The sequence below is a fragment of the Protopterus annectens genome, chromosome 16.part0, assembly GCF_019279795.1.
Source record: "Protopterus annectens isolate FY-2018-M chromosome 16.part0, PAN1.0, whole genome shotgun sequence".
Classification (NCBI taxonomy): Eukaryota; Metazoa; Chordata; order Ceratodontiformes; family Protopteridae; genus Protopterus; species Protopterus annectens.
The window spans coordinates 797,382,570-797,406,362 of record NC_056750.1 but is presented as its reverse complement, the minus strand read 5'-3'; the positions used below and the strand labels follow the sequence as shown (position 1 = coordinate 797,406,362).

The 23,793-nt window shown below is 38.2% G+C and overlaps 1 protein-coding gene across 2 annotated transcripts in view; it reads right to left on the bottom strand.

The window, feature by feature from the left end:
- The window catches only part of NOXA1 (NADPH oxidase activator 1), a 546,660-nt gene that overhangs the window by 448,991 nt on the left and 73,876 nt on the right, over nt 1–23,793 (bottom strand). The window contains exon 1 of one of the 2 annotated variants that reach the window (XM_044058838.1): nt 2,556–2,923. The exons of the other annotated variant lie outside the window; for it this stretch is intronic. Within the exon in view, the coding sequence (XP_043914773.1) occupies nt 2,556–2,609 (54 nt within the window). The 5' untranslated portion in view covers nt 2,610–2,923. Of the gene's footprint in view, nt 1–2,555; nt 2,924–23,793 lie in introns of those variants that run through there. 2 annotated transcript variants of the gene reach the window in all.

The window sequence follows — 23,793 nt, the reverse complement described above, 5'->3', positions numbered from 1 at the left end:
AAAAAAAAAAAAGAATTGAGAACAACAAATAAACAATAATATGAGATACAAGTATCAATAAATAAATGAGCAAAAGAGCACATTTCACCCTTTCCAAACACAGACCAGCCTACAATGTTGGAGGGAGAGGCAGTGGGTGAGTTCTATTTAACGGTCTAATGGCCTGAGGTATAAAACTGTCTTATGGCCTTGGCTGTTCCAGCCGCAATGCTCTTATAAAGCCTCCCTGACAGTAGCAGCATAAACTGTTTGTGTTGTGGGGGAATAGTATCCTTAATAATGGTTTGGGCCCTCCTGAGAATTCTTTTGGTATAAATGTCTTCCAGTGCAGGAAACATTACTTGAGTGATGTTTTGCACAGTTTTTATTACTCGCTGCAGAGCCTTACATCCCAAGTTGTACTATTCCCAAACCATACAGTGACAGAGTGGGACGGGATACTCTGAACTGTATATCTGTAGAAGTTGTTGAGGATGGTGCTGGACATGCCAAACTTCCTCTGCTTTCTCAGGAATTACAGATGCTGCCAGCTTTTTCCTACCAGATCTGTGATATTCTCAGTCCAGGAGAGAGCCAGAGAGATGTTGATGCCAAGGAAGTTGAAGGTAGCTACTGTCTCCATATCAGACTCACCAATGTATAATGGTAAGTGTTGCCCGCTATTTCTCCTTCTATCCATGATCATCTCCTTCACTTTGCTGGTATTAAGAGAGAGGTTGCTGTCCCAACACCACTTCACAAAACTCTCCACTTCCCTCCTGTATGCTGACTCATCACCTTCAGAGGTCAGACCAATGACAGTTGTGTCATCTGCAAATTTGACAATGCTAGTGTTATGTTGGGAGGCAACACAGTCACCAGTGAACAGCATGTATAGCATTGGACTCAGAACACAGCCTTGTAGAGTTCCTGTGTTTATTATTATTGCACTACAGATGTTATTCCCCAGCCTAACTGACTGAGGTCTGACTGTTAAAAAGTCCAGGACCCAATTGCAAAGAGCAGGTGGCACACCCAGTATACAGAGCTTACTGGCAAGCTTAGTGTTAAAAACTGAACTATAATCAATGAACAGCAATTGAGCATAGCAGTCCTTGTTCTCCAGATGAGTAAGAAGTGTATGCAGTGTCATACTGACTGTATTCTCTGTTGACCTGTTTGGTCTGTATGCAAATTGTAGGGGCTCCATTGTATCAGGTATAAATGACTGAATATAACTCGTAATGATTCTCTGAAAGCATTTCATCACTATAGGAGTTAATGCAATCAGGCGTCAGTCATTCAAGCAGTTGGCTTTGCCCTTTATTGGCAATGGAATAATAGTGGTTGCCTTGTAGCAAGTGGGAATAGTAGCTCCTGCAAGGGAAAGGTTAAATATGTAAGCCAGAACATCAGCAAACATTGAAGCACAGGTCTTGCATGTCCTTCCAGCAATATTATCGGGTCCAGCTGCCTTCCAGGGATTTATCCTCCTCAGGGACCTTACGACACTTGTTGGTGACATTTTGAATAGTGGTGGTGCCTCCTCACTGTTCCTCTCTCTTGTGGTGGTGGTCCTCTTTGACTTGGTATTTTGGGCCTCAAAACAGGCATAGAATTCATTGAAATCATCTGGTGAGAACTGCCTGTCCTTAGTCACCCCTCTACCTTTATCTCTATAGCCTGTGATTATCTCCAGACCTTGCTACATGCACCTTGCATCTGCAGTCAAATAATGGCCCCCCAGCTTATGACTATAATTCGCCTTGGCTGCTCTAATAGCACTGCATAAGTCATATCTGGATTTTTTATACTTGCCAAGATTGCCTGATGCATATGCCTCGGAGAGGGCATGAAGTGCACAGCGAACCTCTGAGTTAATCCATGGTTTATTATTTGTATATATCGGGGTGTCTTTATGGGGCACAGTGAGGTCAGTGCATGTGCTTATATAGCTGGAAACTGCTGAACTGTATTCGTCCAGATCAACAATACCATCCTCATTCATAGCAGCCGTATTAGAAACATCCCACTGAGTACACCGAAAACAATCCTGTAACTCCTGCTCAGATTCCTCTGTCCACACCTTGACAGTTTTTTCTTACAAAGGGAGCTTGTTTGAGGAGCTGTCTATATGCTGGACACAGAAATACAGAAATATGATTAAACTGACCAAAATGAGGAAGAGATACAGCATTATATGCCCCCTTCACATTATTGTACACACAGTCCACAGTATTTTTCTCCCATGTAGGGAAAGTAACATATTGCTGCTATGCTGGCATCACAGACTGTAGGTTGCAATGATTAAAGTCACCAGCCACTATAAACACTGCATCAGGATGTTTATTTTCTTGTACATTTACAGGCTCATACACTGCCCCTAATACTGCCATGGAATTGGCTTGAGAAGGGATATAAACAGCTAAAATAAACACAGATGTAAACTTTCTCAGTAAACAAAAGGGTCTACATTTCAGCATTAGGTACTCTGCATCACTTGAGCAGTGTTTACTAACAATCTGAACACCATTGGTTATTAATACAGATGCAATTACCCCCACTTTTAATCTTACCTGATGCCGCTGTATGGTCCCCATTGTGGATACAGTGAGTATGCAACCGGACATCTGAATTGGGAGTATTATCCAATAACCAAGTTTCAGTAAAAATCAGTGCACAGCAGTTTCTCATTTCTCGTTGGGCCATAATCCTAGCTTTGAGGTCATCCATTTTGTTCTCAAGAGATCGAATATTGGAAAGCCAAAGACTGGGAAGGGGTGGGCTGCTAGCCCTTCCCTTTAGTTTTATGTGTAACCCACCCCTCTTGCCTCTCCTACCTCGCTTTCACTTAGAACGCTTCTTCCTCTGGCTGCATTCATCACTTAGTTCTCCTGCTTGTAGGCCTTGTCTGCAGTCAGTCCTGAGAAGATATTCCTGATCTGTTAAGCAAGGAATAATGTCACAAAACCATCTGCTGAGCTCTAGTAATGTTCCTTTGTCATATATAATCAGTGCAGTTGAAGTTTGTATATCTAAAAACTTAAAAAAAATACCACCAAAACAAACAAACAACGATTGCAGGAAGAGAATGCAGAGACATCAGCCACAACGGGCACCATCTTGTGACATTTAATTAACTGTCAAAAATTTTTACTACTTGCATTTAACTTCATTATACCCATGAACAGGACTTCATTCTAGGCAAAGAAAGACAACAGTTCCAAGACTACATATTACCCTGTCTTATGTACTCATGCAGAATAATGTGTATATCTCCTGGCAAATTTAATCTCCATCAGCCATTTTTGGACAAGAAAAAATAATACCTGAAAAAGCAGAGCTGAGATGCAGTCAGACTGTCACATATGTCTTCATATAATTTAAACCCAGGTCCTTACTGAATGAAGAGATCTCTAACAGCCATTATTTTAAGTACTGAGACAGGTTATCTGCACAGACATCTGCAAAATGACTAGAAGAACTTGACCCATATGTAAAAGTCATGTCATATATTTGTAATGCAACACTCCAGCTAAAGAACTGCCTGACTCTTCTGTCATTCTAAACAGCAGATTGTTGACACTGTCAAAAAGAAGAAACATTCCCTTACATCTATAGCAGGTTCTCACAGGGTGCAATAAGACAAAGCTTTCCCTTTCATCATAGCATGTCCTTCATCCTTGTAAACCATATTTTTTAAGAAAAGCTGTTGGGAGCTGTCACTCCTAGCACAATGGCTCAATGGCAGAATGTTACTTCAGATGACGTACTGGAAAAACCGGTCTGCACTACAAACTGACCACTGATATCTGAGCAGACGAGGGCAAGGCCCTTTCATAGTCCAACATGTAGTTATATCTAGCAGTTTATATTTTAGGGTTGTCTTTACATTATTATTATATTACGTAGAGAAGACACAAGGCTACAAAGAATTATTTTCACTATATAGCTTTTTATCTACATCTTGTTTAGAAAAATACCCAAGTCTATAACCTTTAAAGAATAAAAGCTGAAATTCTTTTTGTGCATTTTGATAAATCACTTACTGTCACCTTAACATATACTTCAGTATTACTAATATGTGTCATGCACATTCCCATATACTGATTAGCATGCATTACTACTAAACTATTCCCCTTGTCAGAGAGTTTAAAGACCAGTTCATATTGTTCCCCCATTTTGTTTAAGAAATTTCCATTCATCTTTTGACAAATTGTAAGAAAAAGAATTCCGTTTGCATAAATTCTTTACATGTATGTTTTAAAGAACAGTTGGCCATAGCTGAAGATTGTTGCACACCCTCATGCAAAAAAAAGTGGGACAAAATCACTGGACCATTTTACAGATGTAGTGTCAAGATAGCAGTAACCATTTAACTCATCATCAGGCCAAATGTGTCATCATATATACTGTTTTATTAAACATGCACTTCGAGACTGTATCACACATTTGTTATTTTAGAAAAAAGATGATCTACAACTGTTCAAAATATTAAGAACATTTGATGTAAAAAATTAAATGTTTGTCATTTCTTAGAAAAATTATAAATGCCCAATTAAAATTAAGTGACATCTTTGTAATTAGTCCAACCTGTTACAATTGGTCATAAAAGGTCAAAGGTTCAGACGGCTAGTTAAGTGCTGTTTCAAACTGACAGTATGGCAGTTCTGACATGATGCCTCCCTGTTTACAAATAGAAAAACAGAATTGTTTTTGGTCATAAAAGGTCATTTCCTTTTCTTTTAATGTCAGAGTGTTATTTCTTAATATTATCATACGGGAACTCAAAAGATGTAGACATCACCTGGACCCGCCAACAAAGTAACAATAAAAGTATGTGAGGGGTCCTTTTGGTGGCACTGATACAGTGTAATTGTTCTTTCTGGGTGTCATAATGCTGTGTTCTAACTGAGAGAAATATAGATGAGTAAAAAAAAAACTAAATATAGGAAAAAGAAAAGAAAAGAAAAAAATCAGGTGATAGTACAAATGTAAAGTACGCCAGGTTAAGTCAAACAGTGTTCAAATGAATGCATAAATTATGTATTTATAAATCCTGTGACACTACAGGTAGCTGTGTGGATGTTCTTATTTTATTGAGCCAGGTATAAATAAAATGTGATTTGTGCAGTATGCAAGTTAAAATTTCCTGAGTGTTACAATGGCATCAGGCTAAAACGTCTTATGCATTTTGAAACAAACTAAATTTGCAGTGATAAAGCTACTGCATCTATCACAGCAACCCTGCTGTCATTTAAAATGTTTACCTTTCCCCTTGGTAATACTTTACAGTGTATGCATATCTCACCATGTCTTGGCTATAAGACAGTTCCCATGCTTTCTCTTGAAAATAGTATAAATGTATGTGCATGTGTGCAAGTATGAATGAGTCTGTGGGGAGGGGTCTCTTCCTGCAGTTTGGAATACTAAGTCAAGAAATGTGAAAATCTTAAGTCAAGGCACCAAAAGTGTTATTCAGAAACTTCAAATTACTGATAAGACTTCAAAAGTACACTTGTAAAACAAAAGTTAATATAAATAAGCACAGCTGTGCATCTCAGGACACAGCAATGTTATACAAGTTTAAAACAGATACAGGTGTGTCTTGTCACTGATGCAAGATTGTCATGTCACCAGTACTTGTCAATGATTGTTTTAAAACCATGTTTAAAGTTTTGGTATAAGCCACATGCTGTAGGATAAAATATTAATGCAACATGTGAAATTATTCCTGCAGGTTATATGATGGTTGTACTTCTGTTATGTACTCTTTAGAGTTTTTGCTGTATTATATTATTGATTGTAAAAGTTGTGTGTATCACAACAGAACAGCAAAATAATGTATGATTTTGGTTTCCTAACATTTTCAGAATGTGCTCATTAGCCTCGGTCAGAAAATTATGATAAGGCAAACTACATTGGCAGTCCTGCTTCATGAAGGTATATACCTATCATTATAATAGGTAAAAGGAAGCAGTCAAGGGAAACAGTAATATTTAAAATTCACTGATAGTGGCATATTATTTATTTATTTTATTTATTTATTTACATTTGTTTACTGGGGATGTCTGACTGGGCTGTTGGCCCATTTTCAGAGGAGTCCCGGGGAGAAAAACTCCAGCACATACATACACAAAAAAGTACTAAGACATATTACAATGTGAACAATATAGCAGTACACTTATATGAGAATTACACTGATAGAAAAACAATATAACGTTTAAATACTGAATAACTGTGAAATGAGCATAAAGTTAGGTAACATGCATAAAAAAATATGCATTTGATTAACTACCTGGTATTTTTTAACATTACTATGAAAAACAAAAGACTACTGTATTAAGTTCAGTATCAAATGTGTATGCTAAACAAAACTGTTCAAGTTCAGAAAAAGCTTCCCAGAAGCTAAGAATGTTGCAAATCATACTAAAGTATTTCAAAATGTTCAGTATATCTGTTATATTGTATTATGTTCATACTGCTGTGAGCGTTCATGCTTTCAGTTACTTATTTTCAGTATGCATACACAGAGAACTTTACCCCTGACTGCAATGATGGAGGGAGTATAAAATGCAAATATATATATATATATATATATATATATATATATATACACACACACACACACACACGAATATATATATATATATATATATATATATATATATATATATATATATAAGTGCATTACATGCAGTGTAATATGGTTTGCAATTATGGTTAATAATATGCCTCTCAATGGTCCGTCATTTTCCCCTTCCTCTCATGGATTTATTTATTTATATTTCTGGTGAGTTACTGAGGATTACACATCAGCCATTGATGTCAGACATTAGAGTTTCAAACTTCTGTTTGATCAGACAGTGCATGTTGATACAAAACCTGTTATTCCATTTTTTTTAATAAATTACAGTATTTAAAACATACCCCTGATGTTGGCCCTTGTTCCTCCCATTGTTTTTGACTTTGTCCAAAATTATTGAGCAAAGATGTTGAAAGGTATGAATAATAGTAAAACCATATGGATCCCACTGTTCATTAAAAGCAAATGCTTGCATTTTATTGTTATATAGTTTTGTTTACATTGCTACTCTTATAAAACAATTTTCTGAATGGCGCATTTAGCAGAGACTATAAGCTGTTACATAAAATATAGACATTTCAATAGATAAAGAAAGTTACAATACCTACAAGTTAAACAGATTAAAATCAATCTGTAACCAAAAGACATTGTCATAGATTGACAATGCAATATGTAAGCAATACTAACAACACCCTAGCAACGTTAATCAGAAAATGTATTTAGTTAGAAGTAATGTCACACCAAAAGAGTGATATACATAGCATTATGTTGTGGGTGTAGTGGATTCTATGTAGGAAAAACTAAGCACGCTTTACGAAAGCAGATATGTGAACAAAATTATGATATTTAAAAAAAAAAAACAGTTTGAATAGTACCTTATTTAAACATATTTTACAATGTAATTAATTTAGTAAATTCTGATTCAGAATCTTAGAATGGTTAATCCCTAATGTGCATGGAGGAAATTGGCAAATATAACTATAATGCAAAGAACTGTGATGGCAATTAAAACCTGATATGTCCAACCACCCAGGGTTCAACGAACATATTTGACTCATTCCTGTTTTGAAAATAAGGCTTCTAAAATTATAAATTGTGTGCTCTCAACCTACCATTGCACATAAATTTTTAATAAGCATACCATCTATTAATGAAATTTTATTTAAACCGATTTTTACTTATTTATTTACTTAAGTAAGGTATATTTATTCATGTATTGTTTATTTCTTTTTATACTTGTAAGTTTTTAAGATGTTGTGTATAAAATATAAGTTGCCTGAATTATTCACTTATATATAAAAAACATATTTCTTTAAGATTTTATAGTTTGAGTTCATGATCAAAATGTTTTCACTATTTAAATTGTTTACGTAATGATTTTTGAATCTGATGAAGTCCTAATCACGTTACAGGACAAAAATGCTTAACCTATTCTATTTTTCTAATTTATAATTAAAGTTTCTCTTGATTTCACGTTTCAAGTCTGTATAGAGTTGTCTGTTATTATTGTTGGATTTAAGGTCTGCACACCATGTGAGCTCATCTGTGTTGGTCATTAAAAAAAATAAGGGCATCACAGCATTAAAATATTGTACAGTAAAGTTTCCAAAACTTGAACTGTCTGTTTCAGAAGCCCGTGCAGAGGATTCATAACAAGTATGTACTGCTCATTTTTATAATTGCTAGCCAAACAAGCAATAAAGGCAGCATACTAAAGGGACATACACACCCATGTCTAACAAATAAACAAAGGCAAAGTACTGTGCATATGACTAATTTATATCTAGTAAGTTATATTTGCTCTGTGAGCAGTAATAAGTTAAATATTCAAATGTTCATTGTAAAGTGCTACTATAAAATAGTTACAGCAGTTAAAAAAAATGAGGTGATAAAAAAACACATCTGTGAGTTGTTAAGAGATTGCTTAAAATAAATGCCCTCATTTGGTGTCACCGTTTTTGTTTTGGTTCTTGGTGTCACAGTTTTCATTTTGGTTCTTTAAATAAATGCCCAAACCTGTCGAAGGTAAATATAACTTCTTAGCAAGTACCTGTCAGTGCATACTCTGTATTTTAAAGGTTAATCCTGAGTTGTAAAACAGAATCCTAAATGTTTGTGATGTGTTTATGATGTAAACTGACATCGGCCATTTATTTTGCTTAGATGTGCTAACTATATACAAGTTTGCAAAACATACCATTTAGTAAGCTATAAATATTAACACATGATACATGCATATATGTACTACATCAATAAGATAAAAAGTATTTGTTCTATTTAAATACACAGTATGTGTCTCACTCAAGGCCTTCACAAGCAACTAATTTAGTATTTGAAAATAGCTATTCTGATGATTCATTGCTCCTCTCTTGGGTTGCATTACTTTGTACTGCTGTCACGAATATTATTTCTTTTGTTTCTGTCCTGAAAAAATTAATAGGAACATCTGCCTTTAGATCGTATAACTTTTTATGATTTTCTTTCTCTCCTTGAGATCTGATAACCTACCAAATGACAAACTGTTGAGCGAAACAGCAATGGAGAGTGTGGTGTTTCTGTATTCACCCACCATTCTATTATGCTTCAGTAAAAAAGATTGCCAGTATAAATATAGATATGGTCAAACAGTATGAGTACATGTAAAAAATAAAAAAGGATTCTTGTTCATTCTACATTCAGTATGTTGTTTGATTTCTTAGCAAAATAATAGTGCATGACTACCGATTTTATAATAATACCCTTTACTCATCTGCTTTTACTGTAATTGTGCTCTACATACTTTATTACCTTATTTTTGCTGTGTGCTCTTAAATGTTCGAGTGATTTTATTCTGCTGCATTTAATACTGCTTGTTTGTAGCCTAATTACATTTATCTGTTATTCTAAGCATTTTAAGCTTTTGTCTTAGCACTTGTGCTTCAGGTGAGTTACTTTACATTTAAGAAGGTTCTTGTGGTCTACACTCTTGTGGACAAACCCTTAACAAAACCTTCTCTCCATAAAGTATATTTCTTGACACTTTTTAACTGTTCAGAGTTCTGCGCTGTCATCATTTTTGCATGACTGAATTATTTATATATTTGTTGGCATTGTTTTCTGATACTCTAAATGCCTCCATTTTGATTTTTCCTAATTTACTGCTTTCTCCCACTTGTTTTCAGTCATTTTTAATTGTATTTATTTAAACTGTATTTGCTTTAATATTGCTACACACACAAGTGTGCTGGCTTGCAGTGCATTTGAATTGTTTTTACTGCTGTTTTAGCTGCTTTTCTGTAAAAACAAACAAACATAAAAAAAGTTCTAAGCTAGTTCCCCGCCTTTCCTGTAACTAGTCTAGTGCAGATACAGATTTGCTGTATTCAGGACTATTTGTAAGCTTCTAAGCCCCGCCCCAAGCCTTTCTGTGTTGCAGGGAAGCCTTTTAGCTTATCAGTGGGAGTGGTAAGCACTAGGTAGCCTATCTACCACAAGAGGTTTGGTTTCTGACCTAGAAATTGTAGTTTATTGACCATTTGGGCAGTTTATCCATCCCTTTCAACTTTCTTGTTTAAAAGCCTGTATTTGCTCTTGTTTCCTGCCTTTCCCATAACTAGTCTAGTCCAGATACAGATTTGCTTCATCCAGGACTGTTTGTAAGCTTCTGAGCCCCCCCCCCAAGCCTTTCTGTGTTGGAGGGAAGCCTTCTAGCTTATCCATGGGAGTGGTAAGCACTAGGTAGCCTATCTACCACAAGAGGAGTGATTTCTGGCCAAGAAATTGTAGTTTATTGGCAGTTTGGGCAGTTTTTCCATCCCTTTCACCTTTCTGGTTTAAAAGCCAAGTTTCCTCGGGTTTGAGGTTTAAGCTCCACACAGAGGCGTAGAGCTGAGGTAAACTGTTACTGGTGCCAGAAAGTCTGCTCTTCAGTTTTTCCCTTAGATCATGCTATTTCTTTCTCTCCCTCTTGCACTTCAAATAGCTTAATCACTTTGCATTTCAACTTGCATTTCACCAGGTTTTTGTAGCAATTATTGTAGCACACCTAAGTGCCATCAGCACTAGTCGTTCTTCATGGAAATAGCTCCAGTACTTAGCAGTTACGACCACCCCTCCTGGCATGATTAAAGGGCATTTCCATGTGCTTTCTCCTATTAACCTTCTGCACTTGGGCATTCTGAGGCAGTACAGCAACTGTCTCATGTACACAGACAACCCTCTCCTCTTACCTCCCAACACTCAGACTTGTGAGACATGCACTTATATCACCAAATTGGAAGCTATACACTCTCCAGCCAAGACTGGACTAGCTGGTCAAGAGAAGAAGGTCAACACTTGCACCAAACCACATGGAAGACACAGCCCTCCAGAACACCCACCATCACAGCTGTCAGAACACCCATCACAGCTCTCACATAAAAACACAAACCACACACCCACCTTTGTGGAGGCTCTCAACAGAAATTTACCCAAACAGCAGAGACCTCCAATACAGAAACGCACTCAACCACCACGACACAGCACAAACCACAGGACACATAGCTCACCTCCACAGTGTTCCCCTCAACTTAAGCCCCTAAGGCTAAACACCTTGCCCAATACACTAATCATAGGTGACTAAACAGTGAGGCACACACATGTCCCACTGACCAGGTTGAATAAGGAGAAGGTAGCAGTCAGCTGTCTATTAGGTGCCAGAATCTGACACAACACACACACTCGGGTCACTCCACAACAACTACAAGTATGTCTCTGTCATTGTCTATGTGGGTGTGAATGACCTGAGATGCACTTCCCTAGACTACATGAAAAGAGACATGGTGGAACTCTCAGATTATGTATCCCTTGCAGGTATGACCCTAGCCCTGAGCAGTATCCTACCCTCACCCAGAATGATACCAGAGTACAAACAAAAAATGACTGACTTCAACAACTGGCTAAGTTTCTGGTGTCATTCTAAGGGGATCTATTATCTGTCTGTTTGGGATGACATGACTGACAGACCTCAATGCTTTGCCAGAAATGGCCTGCATCTGTCACCCCTGGGTTTCCGGGTACTAGCTAAGGCTCTTGCCACCCCTATAGTGCCTTTTTTAGGCAGTGTTTCAAAGACCAAATTACCACCATAACAGCTATAAATAAATGCAATCTGAGGCTCACGCTGCTCAATGCTAGAAGTCTAAATCTCAAGATGCACTCGCTCGAAGCACTCCTTAAAATGGGGAACATCGACATTTGTGCTGTAATGGAGACCTGGTTTAAAGTGACAGAAAGCACCCCTGCGCTACCAGGTTAATAACTCATTCCACATCTTTTGGCCCCAAAACATGCACCAAAGCTCCAAAGGTGGTGGTGTCTCAATATTCATAAAGGATATGCACACCTCCAGACTTGCAGCCCAGCATAATGCATCTGAGATACTTCAGGTACATCTAATACTGGGTAAGACAGTGATCCAGGTCATAGCCTGCTATAGGTCCCAACCATGTCCCTAGACTCTCACTCCACGTTCCTAAGCACCCTGGAATCTATCTAGGTCCAACCCAACACTCTCTTACTAGGAGAACTTCAACTACGCCTCCATCAACTGGGAGAACTACTCAAGCACCAACACCCTGGCCCAGCACTTCCTGGGATTCATCAGTTCCAATGCCCTGGACCAGCTCATTCTGACCCCCACCAGAGGAAGCAACATCCTTGACCTGGTTATTAGTAACATGGGCGACCATTGCTCTATGCCAATAGTCAATCCCTCCCTGGTCAGATCTGACCATAAAGTAATCATCATGGAAATCCACATCTCACCCACACCCCCTGCAAAGGTAACCACCTTGAAAAACTCCAAAGATGACTTTGGGCTCCTAAAAACAGAGGTGGCTAACTTCATGGCACCCATGCCAATGGAAAATACCTGCATGACTGCCGAATCATACACCAATGCACTGTACCAATATAGGTTCATAGGTAGGTACTAGGCTATTGGCCCTAGGGCCTATATAAGCTTAGCCAAAAAGGTACCCTGGCTTTCGCCACCCAAGAAATTTATTTTCCTGTGCCCCTGTCGAGCAGAGCCACAGAAGTGATCCCCGGGGTGAATTTCCTATCTCCCATCCAATCATCAAGATTTTTCTTGAAGAGCGCTAATGAGGAACTTTGTTTGATATAGATAAGTAGTTTGTTCCAGAGTATGGGAAGTCTCTGGGACAGGAATCTGTCCCTCCAGCATGTTCTGTTTATTGTTGTGACAAGGTTTAGGTCCATAGAGCATGTAGCTTGGAGGGATTGGGATTACTTTAAGTGGAGCATGTCCAACAGCTCTGGGTGTGACATAGCTTTGTATGATAGGCAGAGATCACCTCTGAGTAGGCAATATGCAACGGAGTAAAGCTGGAGTTTTTTGAGACGGCCAGTGTAGGGCATCTGTTTGAGGCTGGTAATCCTCTTTGTGAGGTATTTCTGCGGCCTTTCCAGTTGTTGTAGATGTCTTGTGAGGTACATACCAAAAAGGGTGTGGTACTCAATAATGGGTCTAATGAGTGATGAGTAGAGGGGAACAATGACCTCTTTTTTCCTGGATGAGAAACGAAACCAGCATAAATGTATGGAAATAGCCATATCCAACAGAACCAAGATGCTCTCCTCCAAAAAAAGGAAGCCAATCTGGTGGTCCCCTGCCATTAATAAACTCTACAACAGAAAGAAGAAATTGTTGCAGAAAAAGGTGAAGTCCCAAGACTGGAAAAACACCCTTATTAGCCTCAACAAAAAGTTGAGATCATTCATCAAATCCTCCAAAGCCAGCTATGAAGGCAGAATTGCAGCAGACACTAAAAACAATCACAAAGCCTTCTGTAGTTATATCAAGAACCTCCATGGCAATACCCAGATTTGTTCTGAGTTACTGCACAATGGTACCTCCTATACTGAACCAACAGATATTGCCAACATACTGGCCGACAGATTTAGTGCCAACTTTACCCCCCCCCCCAAAGGACCAGTCACAATACCAGAAGAATGCCAGGCACTCAGCATTATTGCAACAGCTGCATTGTTTCAGGCCAAAAATACACCATCCATGGGACCTGATAATATCCCTGGTTGTGTTCTACATGAACTACAAAGCTATACACTCTCCAGCCAAGACTGGACTAGCTGGTCAAGAGGAGAAGGTCAACACTTGCACACATCTGTGTGCTTTGTTCAGTCACAGCCTCACCTCAGGCGTTGTCCCTACTGAATGGTGAACTGCTACATTCATCCCTCTTCATAAAGGGGGAGCAACTACAGACCCTGGGAATTATTGCCCAATAGCCCGAGTCTGATATGTACAGCTATGGAGCACATCATCGTGGACCTGACTAACAAAGATAAAGGAAATCTCCAACTCTAGACCCAACGCAATTTGGCTTTGTGAAAGGTAGATCATGCCTGCTCAACCTGGTTGACTTCTTTGAGTCAGTCACCAGGGCTGCGGATGAAGGTAAGTGTACTTCCATTTGGCCAAGGCTTTTGATACCATCCCTCACTCTGGAATTATTGATAAACTCACCAAACTAGGCATTAACCCCTATATCACTAGGGGGTTGCAAATTGGCTCACAGGTAGAACACACAGTGTGAAAATAGTGGACTCCAAGTCAGACTGCTGACCAGTCACAAGTGGAGTCCCACAGGGATCGGTCCTGGGTCCTCTTCTGTTCAGCATCTACTTCTCAGAAGTCCAGGCCAACACAAAGGGACTCTGGCTGACCAAGTTCGCAGATGACTGCAAGCTGGGAACCATTATTAACTACTCAAGTGATGTAGACATCCTACAGAAAGACCTCACCGAGACCAATGACTGGTGTCGAAACCATGGCCTTAAGCTTAATGCCAAAAAATGCGTCATCCCCTTTGGTGAAAACTCAGTTCCTACTAAATACCACAGTGATGGGAGCCCACTGAGGGTGGCTGCGGTGGTGCAGCGTTTAGCACTGCCACCTCACAGTAAGAGGTTCTCCGGTTCGATCCTCGGCTGGGGTGCCTTCTGTGCGGAGTCTGCATGTCCTCCCTGTGGTCGTGTGGGTTTCCTCCGAGTGCTCCGGTTTCCTCCCAAATCCCAAAGACATACTGTAGGTGGATTGGACACTCTAAATTGGCCCTAGGTGTGAGTGTGTGCATACGTGTGGAAGGTTGGGCGCCGGGCTGGCAACTCCACACAGTAAAACTCCACTGCCAATCATGAGTGGACAGGTGACCTGTTGTGGTGACCCCTAACCAGGAAAAGCTGAAAGAAGAAGAAGATGGGAGTCCACTGAACAATGAAGGCATTATAATAGATCTGGGGATGCAGGTCGACAGCAACCTCTTCTTCGACCACCACATTGCCACTGTGGTCAGAAAGTCCTTCTATGTGGCACATCTCATTACTAAGGGTTTTGCATTAGTCTAGTACATATCTATGAACCCAAGAACCAGTACTAAATATACATATGCATTGTTTATGCATCAGCTGGCCAGGGGTAGTTGAGGCCAACAATAAAACAGTGCAGTCTTCATTGTAAGGTTGCCACCCATTCTGTTATCAGAGGGGCAGTCATAGATTGAACTACCTTATCCCATTGCCCACTGTGTAAAGCAATTTCAGTTGTGCTTAATTGCCATGGAAAAGCCAAAATTACTTCCGGCTTTTCCACAGCAATTTGGTTATGTCACTGACCCGGACCTGCAGGCAGAGCTATTCCCTGTTAGGTCTGGGTGGTGTATATCATGCAGCAACTGGCTTCAATTTATGAAGGGGCGGGGATTGGGGACGGAAGAACCCTACAAAGATCAAGATTGTAAATTTTTTTTATTAGCACTTCTACAGCTGCTAATGCTAAGACTGAGATTTGTCTTTTTTTTTCTAGCAACCAGAGACGGACAGCTAGCCACTCCAGCAGTCAGACCCAGTTAGCCATTCCAGCAGCCAGCTAGCTAGCCAGCCACTCCAGCAGGGAAGCCAGCCCAGCAAAGACTGTGATTGTAGTGTTAAGTAAGTACACATAGTATTCTATGGCTCCAACTTTTTAAAAAGTGGGAATATTGTGCTTTATTTCAGTTTTTTAACTTTGGTGCACTGTACAGTATTTAAATCTGTGTAGAGATTTCCAAGTTGTAGTTTTTAAAGGTATAAAAAGTATATCTGTGTGCATATATATAACATTTTTTCTATAGTTGTGGTTTATTTTGGATGATTTGAAGGCAGTAGTTTGTAAAGGTTAAAATGTGTGTATAGAAGTTTTTTCTTTATTTCTGGTGAGGGGCGATCTTCATGGATAAATGAAGTGTATTTCATATATTTCCAATGCTATTATGGTTGTTTCAGGGTACTTTGTGTTCACAGATAGAAATGTTTTGGGACAGTTTGCACTCTTTGGGTGGACATTTGTGTAGTTTATTGTTTTAATGCCATCTTCAATATGTTTAAAATGTACTATGAGTATACTATAAATATGGCTGTGCTGCTGTTGGGCCTGTTCCCTGCTTAGCTGTGGAGTGTACTGTGGCTATAATGCTAAATCTGTAGCTATTCCGTTTAATGTTTTTAATGGTTAAAAAAGCTGCATGGTTTGTACTGGTGTTTTTTTTTCTCCTGTTAGATGTTTTTACCGCTGCAAGGGCATACAACTGCTACCAACATACCTCTCAATTGTTCTGATTTTTGCAGAATGTCCATTTTTTGCCTCATATTTTTGGTCTGTTATTAATAAAATTCGGGACTTTCTGGCAAATAATTTGGGTATGATGTCACTAATGTCACTGGTTTGAGAATAAGTTTCAGACCATCTATTTCAGAACATTCATGCTAATGCAAAACCTAGTAGTTTTCTGAGTTTGTAAGAGCAATAATTAAAATATGTCTCAGATTTTGGGCCTTTAATCTCCCACATTATTTTTCTTTTTGTCCAGATTTCTTGCTCCCAAGAGGCTGAGAGGTATGGCTATCAGCTGTGTTAATGTCAAGTTTTTAATGGTCATTAACTACCTTTTCAAATGGTTTGCAATGTTAATAATTTACTTCTCTTCCATTCCTCAGGTCTTCAGTAAATCTACATCACAGAACTACTCTACAAACTGCTTCATGTTTCATAAGCCAATGTGTTTATGCCAGTTTTCAGATGCCAATGATTTTATGACAGTTTTCAGATGCTGTGATTTTTGAACAAGTTCTTTCAAATTATAAATTTTGTAGCCATTTCTTGTAAATGCCAGTGTTTTTCGACAGTTCTTTCAAATACCAGTTAGCCAGTTCTTTCATGTGCCAGTGTCTAGCCAATTCTTTCAAATACTATTATGATATTGCATCCTACTAACACAGTTCTGCTAAATGTGTTGTATATCAGGAAGTACATATTCAAGAATGAAGAGAGCGGCAGCTTCATCACAGTCTGCAGCCAATAAGAGGATGTACAAGTGGCAGGATGTTTGGAAAATGGAATCCAATTGGATTAAGAAATGTAATATTCTGCAGATACTGCAAAAAGAATTCCAAGTCACCCATGATGGAAGAAACTATGTCACATGAGATATGGACACTGACCAAAATAAAACTGGTATTCTACAAGCAAAACCAGTCACCTGATGACAAAGCGGGCAAGGAACACAAACCTTGAAGAACCAGACATTAAGATAATTGCAGCAGAAGCCGCTGAGGTGTTCCATGCCGTTAAGCACAATATTTCTATAACAGTTTGGACTGTACAGTAAAACTTGCCAGCCAGTTGTACAGCGACACAGACATCGTAAAAAAAAAATGTTGGCAAAGAACCAAGGCTGAAGCTATTGTTGAAAATGTTTTGAGACTCCACTCATTAGAATGCCTCCTGCATGACCTGCAGAAACCATGCACTTTACATGCATTATCATAGGATGTTTCCAACAAGGGAAACATAAAATTGGGGCCCGAATGGAGAGATGAAAAGTCAGCAAGCAAAGGAGAGCAGTAGTGCTGAAATTGAATTCATCCTCAAGTCTTGGTGAGTACCTTCGCAAGGTGGACCCTGTTTTCTACAAAATCTCACCAAGGCGACACTGACATATACACTGTATTTATATGGCATATATCATGGACAGAAGTAGGTGAAAAATTAAAAAAGACAGCTTGGTGCACAAAACCCAGGATAAAAAAAGTGCCCAATCCTGGTAGGCGCACTGGTGCCAGGACTGGAAAAAATGACAGTGTAGAATCCTCAAAATACAGAAACATTCCTACAATGGGGCTAGGCTCAGGGGGAGGATGCTCCCCCTGTTGTAGAAGGAAGTAGCAGTCCACAAAAATCACAAAAACTGACAGGCCAAAGAAAAGCCATAAAGATGATAGAGTGGACTATTGAAGATAAGAAAGAAATTATGTATTGTTACTATTATGCAGAAAGCCCAGAATTTCCAGACACAAGATATACAAAAAGATTAAAAGACAAATTAGAGAAAAGAAAAATACTTCCACAAGAAAAACTGTCAGAAGCTTCAAATCAAAATCGTTGGTCATTAATACAACAGATTTTTGAAAAACAATATATATAGACCAAGAAACTTTGATCTATTTGGAAAAAAGAAGCATCTGAAGAAGTGTGAAAATATACACAACAAAACCTAGACATTTTGAAAAGTATAAAAAAGAAATATGGACATGGGAAAGAAAGAAATATTTGATATGGTGCAATATCTACTCAGAGGCAAAAGCCAAATTAATCAACATTAAGAAGGCATCCCCAAAGATATTTAAAGAAAAATACAGGCAAAGGCATCCAGACATGACAAATTTCAAAATAAAAAAATAATATCACAAAGAGGGAATGTAGAAAAGAAGATTAGTAAAGTAGAAGTTAAAAAATAGAAGTTGAAGTTATGGAGTGCCTGCAAAGTGAATGATTTGATGTAGAAGATCTAACAGGTTACATCACAGCATGATGGACCAAATCCCCAAAGTAAGGAGAAACAGGAAGATCAGGAGATGTCTGAAGAAGAAATATGGACATGGGAAAGAAAGAGAGAGTTAATATGGTGCAATATCTATGCAGAGGAGAAAGCAAAATTAATCAAAACAAAAAGAGCAGAACCAAATATATTTGAAAAGAAATACAGGCAAAGGAATCCGGACATGGAAAACTTTACAATACAAAAAATAGAAGACAAAGTAGAAAAGGAGATTAGTAATGGAGGAGTTAAAGAAATAGAAACCAAGGCTATGGAGTACCTCAAAGTGAAGGATTCAGTGTAGAAAATCTAATTCAGAAAGCACCACAAAAGGATAGAGCAATGAAACTCCAAATTAAGGGGAAAACAATGGAATTGGAAGCAATTGGTCAGGTGCCATATGAAGATATTTTGGAGCCTTCCACAGGAAATGAGTATAAATATTCACTTGAAGCTGGATGGTAAGGGAAGGAACAGGAAACTCTGATGCAGTTAATGTTGAGGAGTAATAGACCAGTGAGTTTTCATATGACAGAGCAACAGATGGCACAGGATGAAATTGAAGAGAATATACCCCAGGAAGACGCAATAGAACTTACTATAGAATGCCCGCAGGAAATGGAAAACAAAAAATATGCTCTTAGTTTAGAAGAAAACGAGCTAAGAGAAGAGTTGCTTGATTTAATAGAGATAGATAGACATATTAAGATCAATGAAAGAAATAGACTGCAGAAGATCAATAAAACCCAAAAAGTCAGACGTATGATAAAACTAACACAGTAATTAGGACTGTCCATAGAAATCCTTGCAATATAACAGAAGTAAACAGGATATATTACTGTGCAGTTAAATTAATAACTGATAAAGTTCTACCACAAGAATACAGGGTAGCGAGGGAGATAAAAGGGAGAAATGAAATACTATCCTGGAAATACTGAATAGAGATAACTATAAAGCAGTTAAGACAAGAAGTGTCACTGTTAGAAGACTATAGAAGAGCGAACAAATCAACAAAAATGTTAAGAAAGATAGATATGATAAAATCATTGCATACAGTATTAGAACAGACCAGGATCCATCATGCACTATCACAAATAAACTAAAAATGTCAACACAGGCAGAAAGACTTAGAAGAGATGAAGATAAATATAAAGGAAAAGTACAAAATAAGCAGTTAATTGATGACCTAAAAAGGTTTTATAGAGAATTGGGAAACAAGGTAAAAGGAATTGAAAGACCGCCAAAAATAGGAGAAATAGATACATTTTGGAGAAATATCTATGAAGATCCTGTGGAACATAACAATGCATAGAAGCTGAAGAATGAATAAGAAGTTTAAAGGTACAAGATATGAAATGGGATGAAATAACAGCTAAAGAGATTGAAATAAAGTTATGAAAAGCCTCTAATTGGAAAACTCCAGGCCCAGATGCAGTACCTAACTTTTGGTTAAAAGTATTAACATCTTTGCAGGAAGATTTACCCATGAGTAACAACTATTTATTTGCGCACCCCAACCAGACACCAACCTGGCTAACAACAGGAAAAACAATGCACCTACTGAAGAGTGAACATGCAAGCTACCCTAAAAATTATACACCAATAACTTGACTTCTGATGACGTATAAACTATACATGGGAATTGATGCCGACAGAGTTTATAGTCATTTAGAAGAAAATTCAATTATGACAGTAGAAGAAAAGGGCAATAAAAGAAAGTCATATGGAACAAAGGATCATTGTTATTAAATAAAGTAATAGTGGAGAATTGTAAAAAGGAGAAGAATCTAAGTATGGCATGGATTGACTACAAAAAAAGCATTTGATAGTATCCTACATTCATGGATAAAAGTGTGCTTAAAAATGTATAAGATACATCCTACACTGATGGACTACATTACAGTGACCATGAAACAGTGGTAGACCACTTTGCAATTAACCCATGATAAAGGACAAATTATTATCCCAGAGATAAAAATTCAAAGAGGGATATTCCAGAGTGACTCTGTCACCACTGCTATTCTGCCTTGCCCTTAACCTTTTAAGCTGTCAACTTAACAGCTTAGGCCATGGCTATAATTTGGCTCCTAGAAAACAACAAAGTGTAAAGACTTCTCATCATCTCTTTGTCGATGATTTAAAACTGCATAGCTCATCAGATGAGGAACTGAAAGCACAACTGCGGTTGTCAAAACTTTTTCAGATGATATAAGAATGTCATTTGGTCTTGATAAATGTGCAAAAGCAACCTTTAAAGCATGAAAACTGAAAAACATCAGTTTGGGACAAGAATGTGACATAAAAGAACTTGAGCAAGAAGACGTGTATAAATATTTGTGAAGTGATGATGGATCAACAATAAAACACAAACAAATGCGACTAAAACTTAGTAAGGAATATTTCAGAAGACTTAAATTAATCCTGAAAACGGCACTGACATCTAGGAACAAAATCCAAGCTATAAACCAATTTGCTCTTCCTGTCCTAACTTACAGTTTTGGAATGACTGACTGGTTCCAAAACGTGGTGGATAGATTAAACAGGAAAACAAGAAGGATGCTTCATGCTCATCAAATGATTTATAAAAATCAGTATTTACCAAGATTATATATTCCCCATTCTGAAATAGGGGTGGGCCTCCTTGAAACTGATTATATATCTGCAATTGTGTGACTCCACACATATCTGCTGACCTCACAAGACCCAAACGTAGTGAAAGTTTTGAAACATGAGGAGAATAAATCTAAAATGACTTTTCTACTTAATCTAGCAGAAGCACATTGGTGTCAAGCAGGAATTGAAATCAGACCAGAAGTAGATAAAAAAACAGGCAGCAACTGAATGTGCCAAAAAACAAAAGAAAGGATATAAAGTGAATTACCAGATGAGAAGGCAAGAAATGTGGAAAATGCATAAATGTAGTTGCAAGTATAGAAAACTTCTGGAAGAACCTCATATTGAATGAATGCCGGAATGGTTAAGGAGATGCAAATTCAAACCAAGAAATGAAAGGTTAATATTGGTGGCACAAGATAGTGGGCTACATACACGTTGGTTTGCAAAGTCCACTGAACATGTAGGAGAAATGGACAAATTTAGGTTTTGCAAAACAGAATTGGAAACAGTTGCACACCTCGTTGCTGGTTGCGACATACTAATGGCAGAAGGACTATATACTGAAAGGCATAATAATGTGGCGAGACTGTTGCACTCGGGATTGTTCAAACATTATGGTACTGAAGTGGCTGAAAAACACTAGAAACATGAGCCACAAAACATCATAGAAAATGTTGAAGTCTACATCATATGGGATCATCCATTACCAACAGTTCAAAAGACAGATGCTAGAAAATTGGATGTAGTGGGGCAAGAAAAGAAGACAAAACTAACATCGATCATTGAAATCGCCACACTCAGTGACTACAGTGTCCTGCACACAGAGAGACACAAAGTCATAAAATATCAGGATTTGCAAACAGAAACAAGAGCAATGTGGAAGAAAGATACCCAGACATTTCCAATAGTAGTAGGAGCAACAGGTCTTATAAAAAAAAAAAAAAAAAAAGAGTCTAAAATCATATTAAAATATGTTACCAATACATATAACTCCATACAAATTACAGAAGGAGTCAGTACTGGGCACACTCTGTGTGCTGCGAAGAGCACTTTTGGCTGACATCAAAGAGTGAAACAATACTAATTTCATGAACTTTAATCGTACTTTGACTTAGGAATGGAGTCCATTCCTGTCATGGTATTAGAAACCCAAAAGATTTGGAGAAATTAAAAATGGGGAAACATTAAGCTATTTCCACTTGTTGCAAGGTATTCTTCCAAAGAAGAAGGGGTGGTAAATGTTCTTTTGGACTTCTATGAAGACACCGATGTATCAGTTTAGGCTATATCACAAAAAATTTTGAACATTATGGAAAAGCACTCCTTGCCCTGGAACAGCTTTTCAGCATATGGGGCTGCTAATGACAGTGTGAACTATGTAAAGAAATCTGGTGTGTATACCAGATTAAAAGAAAAGTGCCTATCATTCGAGAAGGGTAACTGTGGTGCCACATTATTCATAATGCAGCCCAAAAAACTGAAACACAACTTCCTTATGATGTGGAAATGTTTCTGATAAAATGTTTCGATCATTTCTCAGGTACTACCACAAGAACTAAAGACTTGAAAGACATCTTTGATTTCCGTGGCATGGAATTTGAGTATCTCTGAAGTTGTGTGCCAAAAAGGTCGCTGTTACTCCTACCAACAATTGACAGAGTAGTGAAAAATCACGGAGTGCTCCAGTGGCATTTCCTCTTCCAGGGAGAAAAGGAGACCCCTGACAGATATGGTGGTACTTTTCAGATAATGAGCATGGCAATAATATATTGCCCCAGTGCTAGTTGCACTTTCTCAGTGTCATTCTTATGGATTTCAATGAACACGTAAGTATATTAGAAAAAGCAAAACATACTGAATTAAACTTAGCAAGGCTTTACTATGTCTAGGCAATTCAGATAATGTATCCATCCATCCATACATCCTCAACCCCTTTTCCCATTTTGCACATGAGGTCGGGGTGTCACTTCTGCAGTGACAATCACCTCAAGCCAAGGTTTACACTGCTGGGTGGCTAGCCCTGCCACAGTAGTTCATTTGTACCACTCACTCGCGTGCACACACACACACACTCACACTCACCTATGGCCAATTTAGTGTGTCCAATCCACCTACTGCATATGTCTTCAGAATGTAGGAGGAAACCCACATGACCAGAGGAAGGACATGTAGACTCCACATAGAAGGCACCCAAGCTGAGAATCAAACCAGAGGACCTCTTGCTGTGAGGCGATAACGCTAACCACTGCACCACCATGGCCACCCTATCTTAGCTCAAAAAAAATCATTTCCTTTGTTATACTCATTTGCTCACCCATTATTTCTAACAGAATACTCTGTAGGGAATTTTTGAAGTCTGCCACCCCATTACACTCAGAAAATATATGCTCCTAGGTACCTCTTTCTTCCCCATCACACCTCCATCATTTACATCTACCTGAGGAAAAATTCTTTGGAGTCTGCATGGAGTATAAAAGTACTTATGCAAACACTCCCAAGCAAAAAATCGTAAATCTCTTAGACTTTGTTGCATATATAGGAGCCATACATATGCCCTCCCATTGTTTCTTTATGAATTGCTTATCAACTCTCTCTTCCCAATCTTTTCTGACCTCTTCTGATTGATTCTTATACCTATCCTGCAATATTTGACATACCCTACTAATTATCCCATTTTTAAATGCAGCTTCTGTTCTA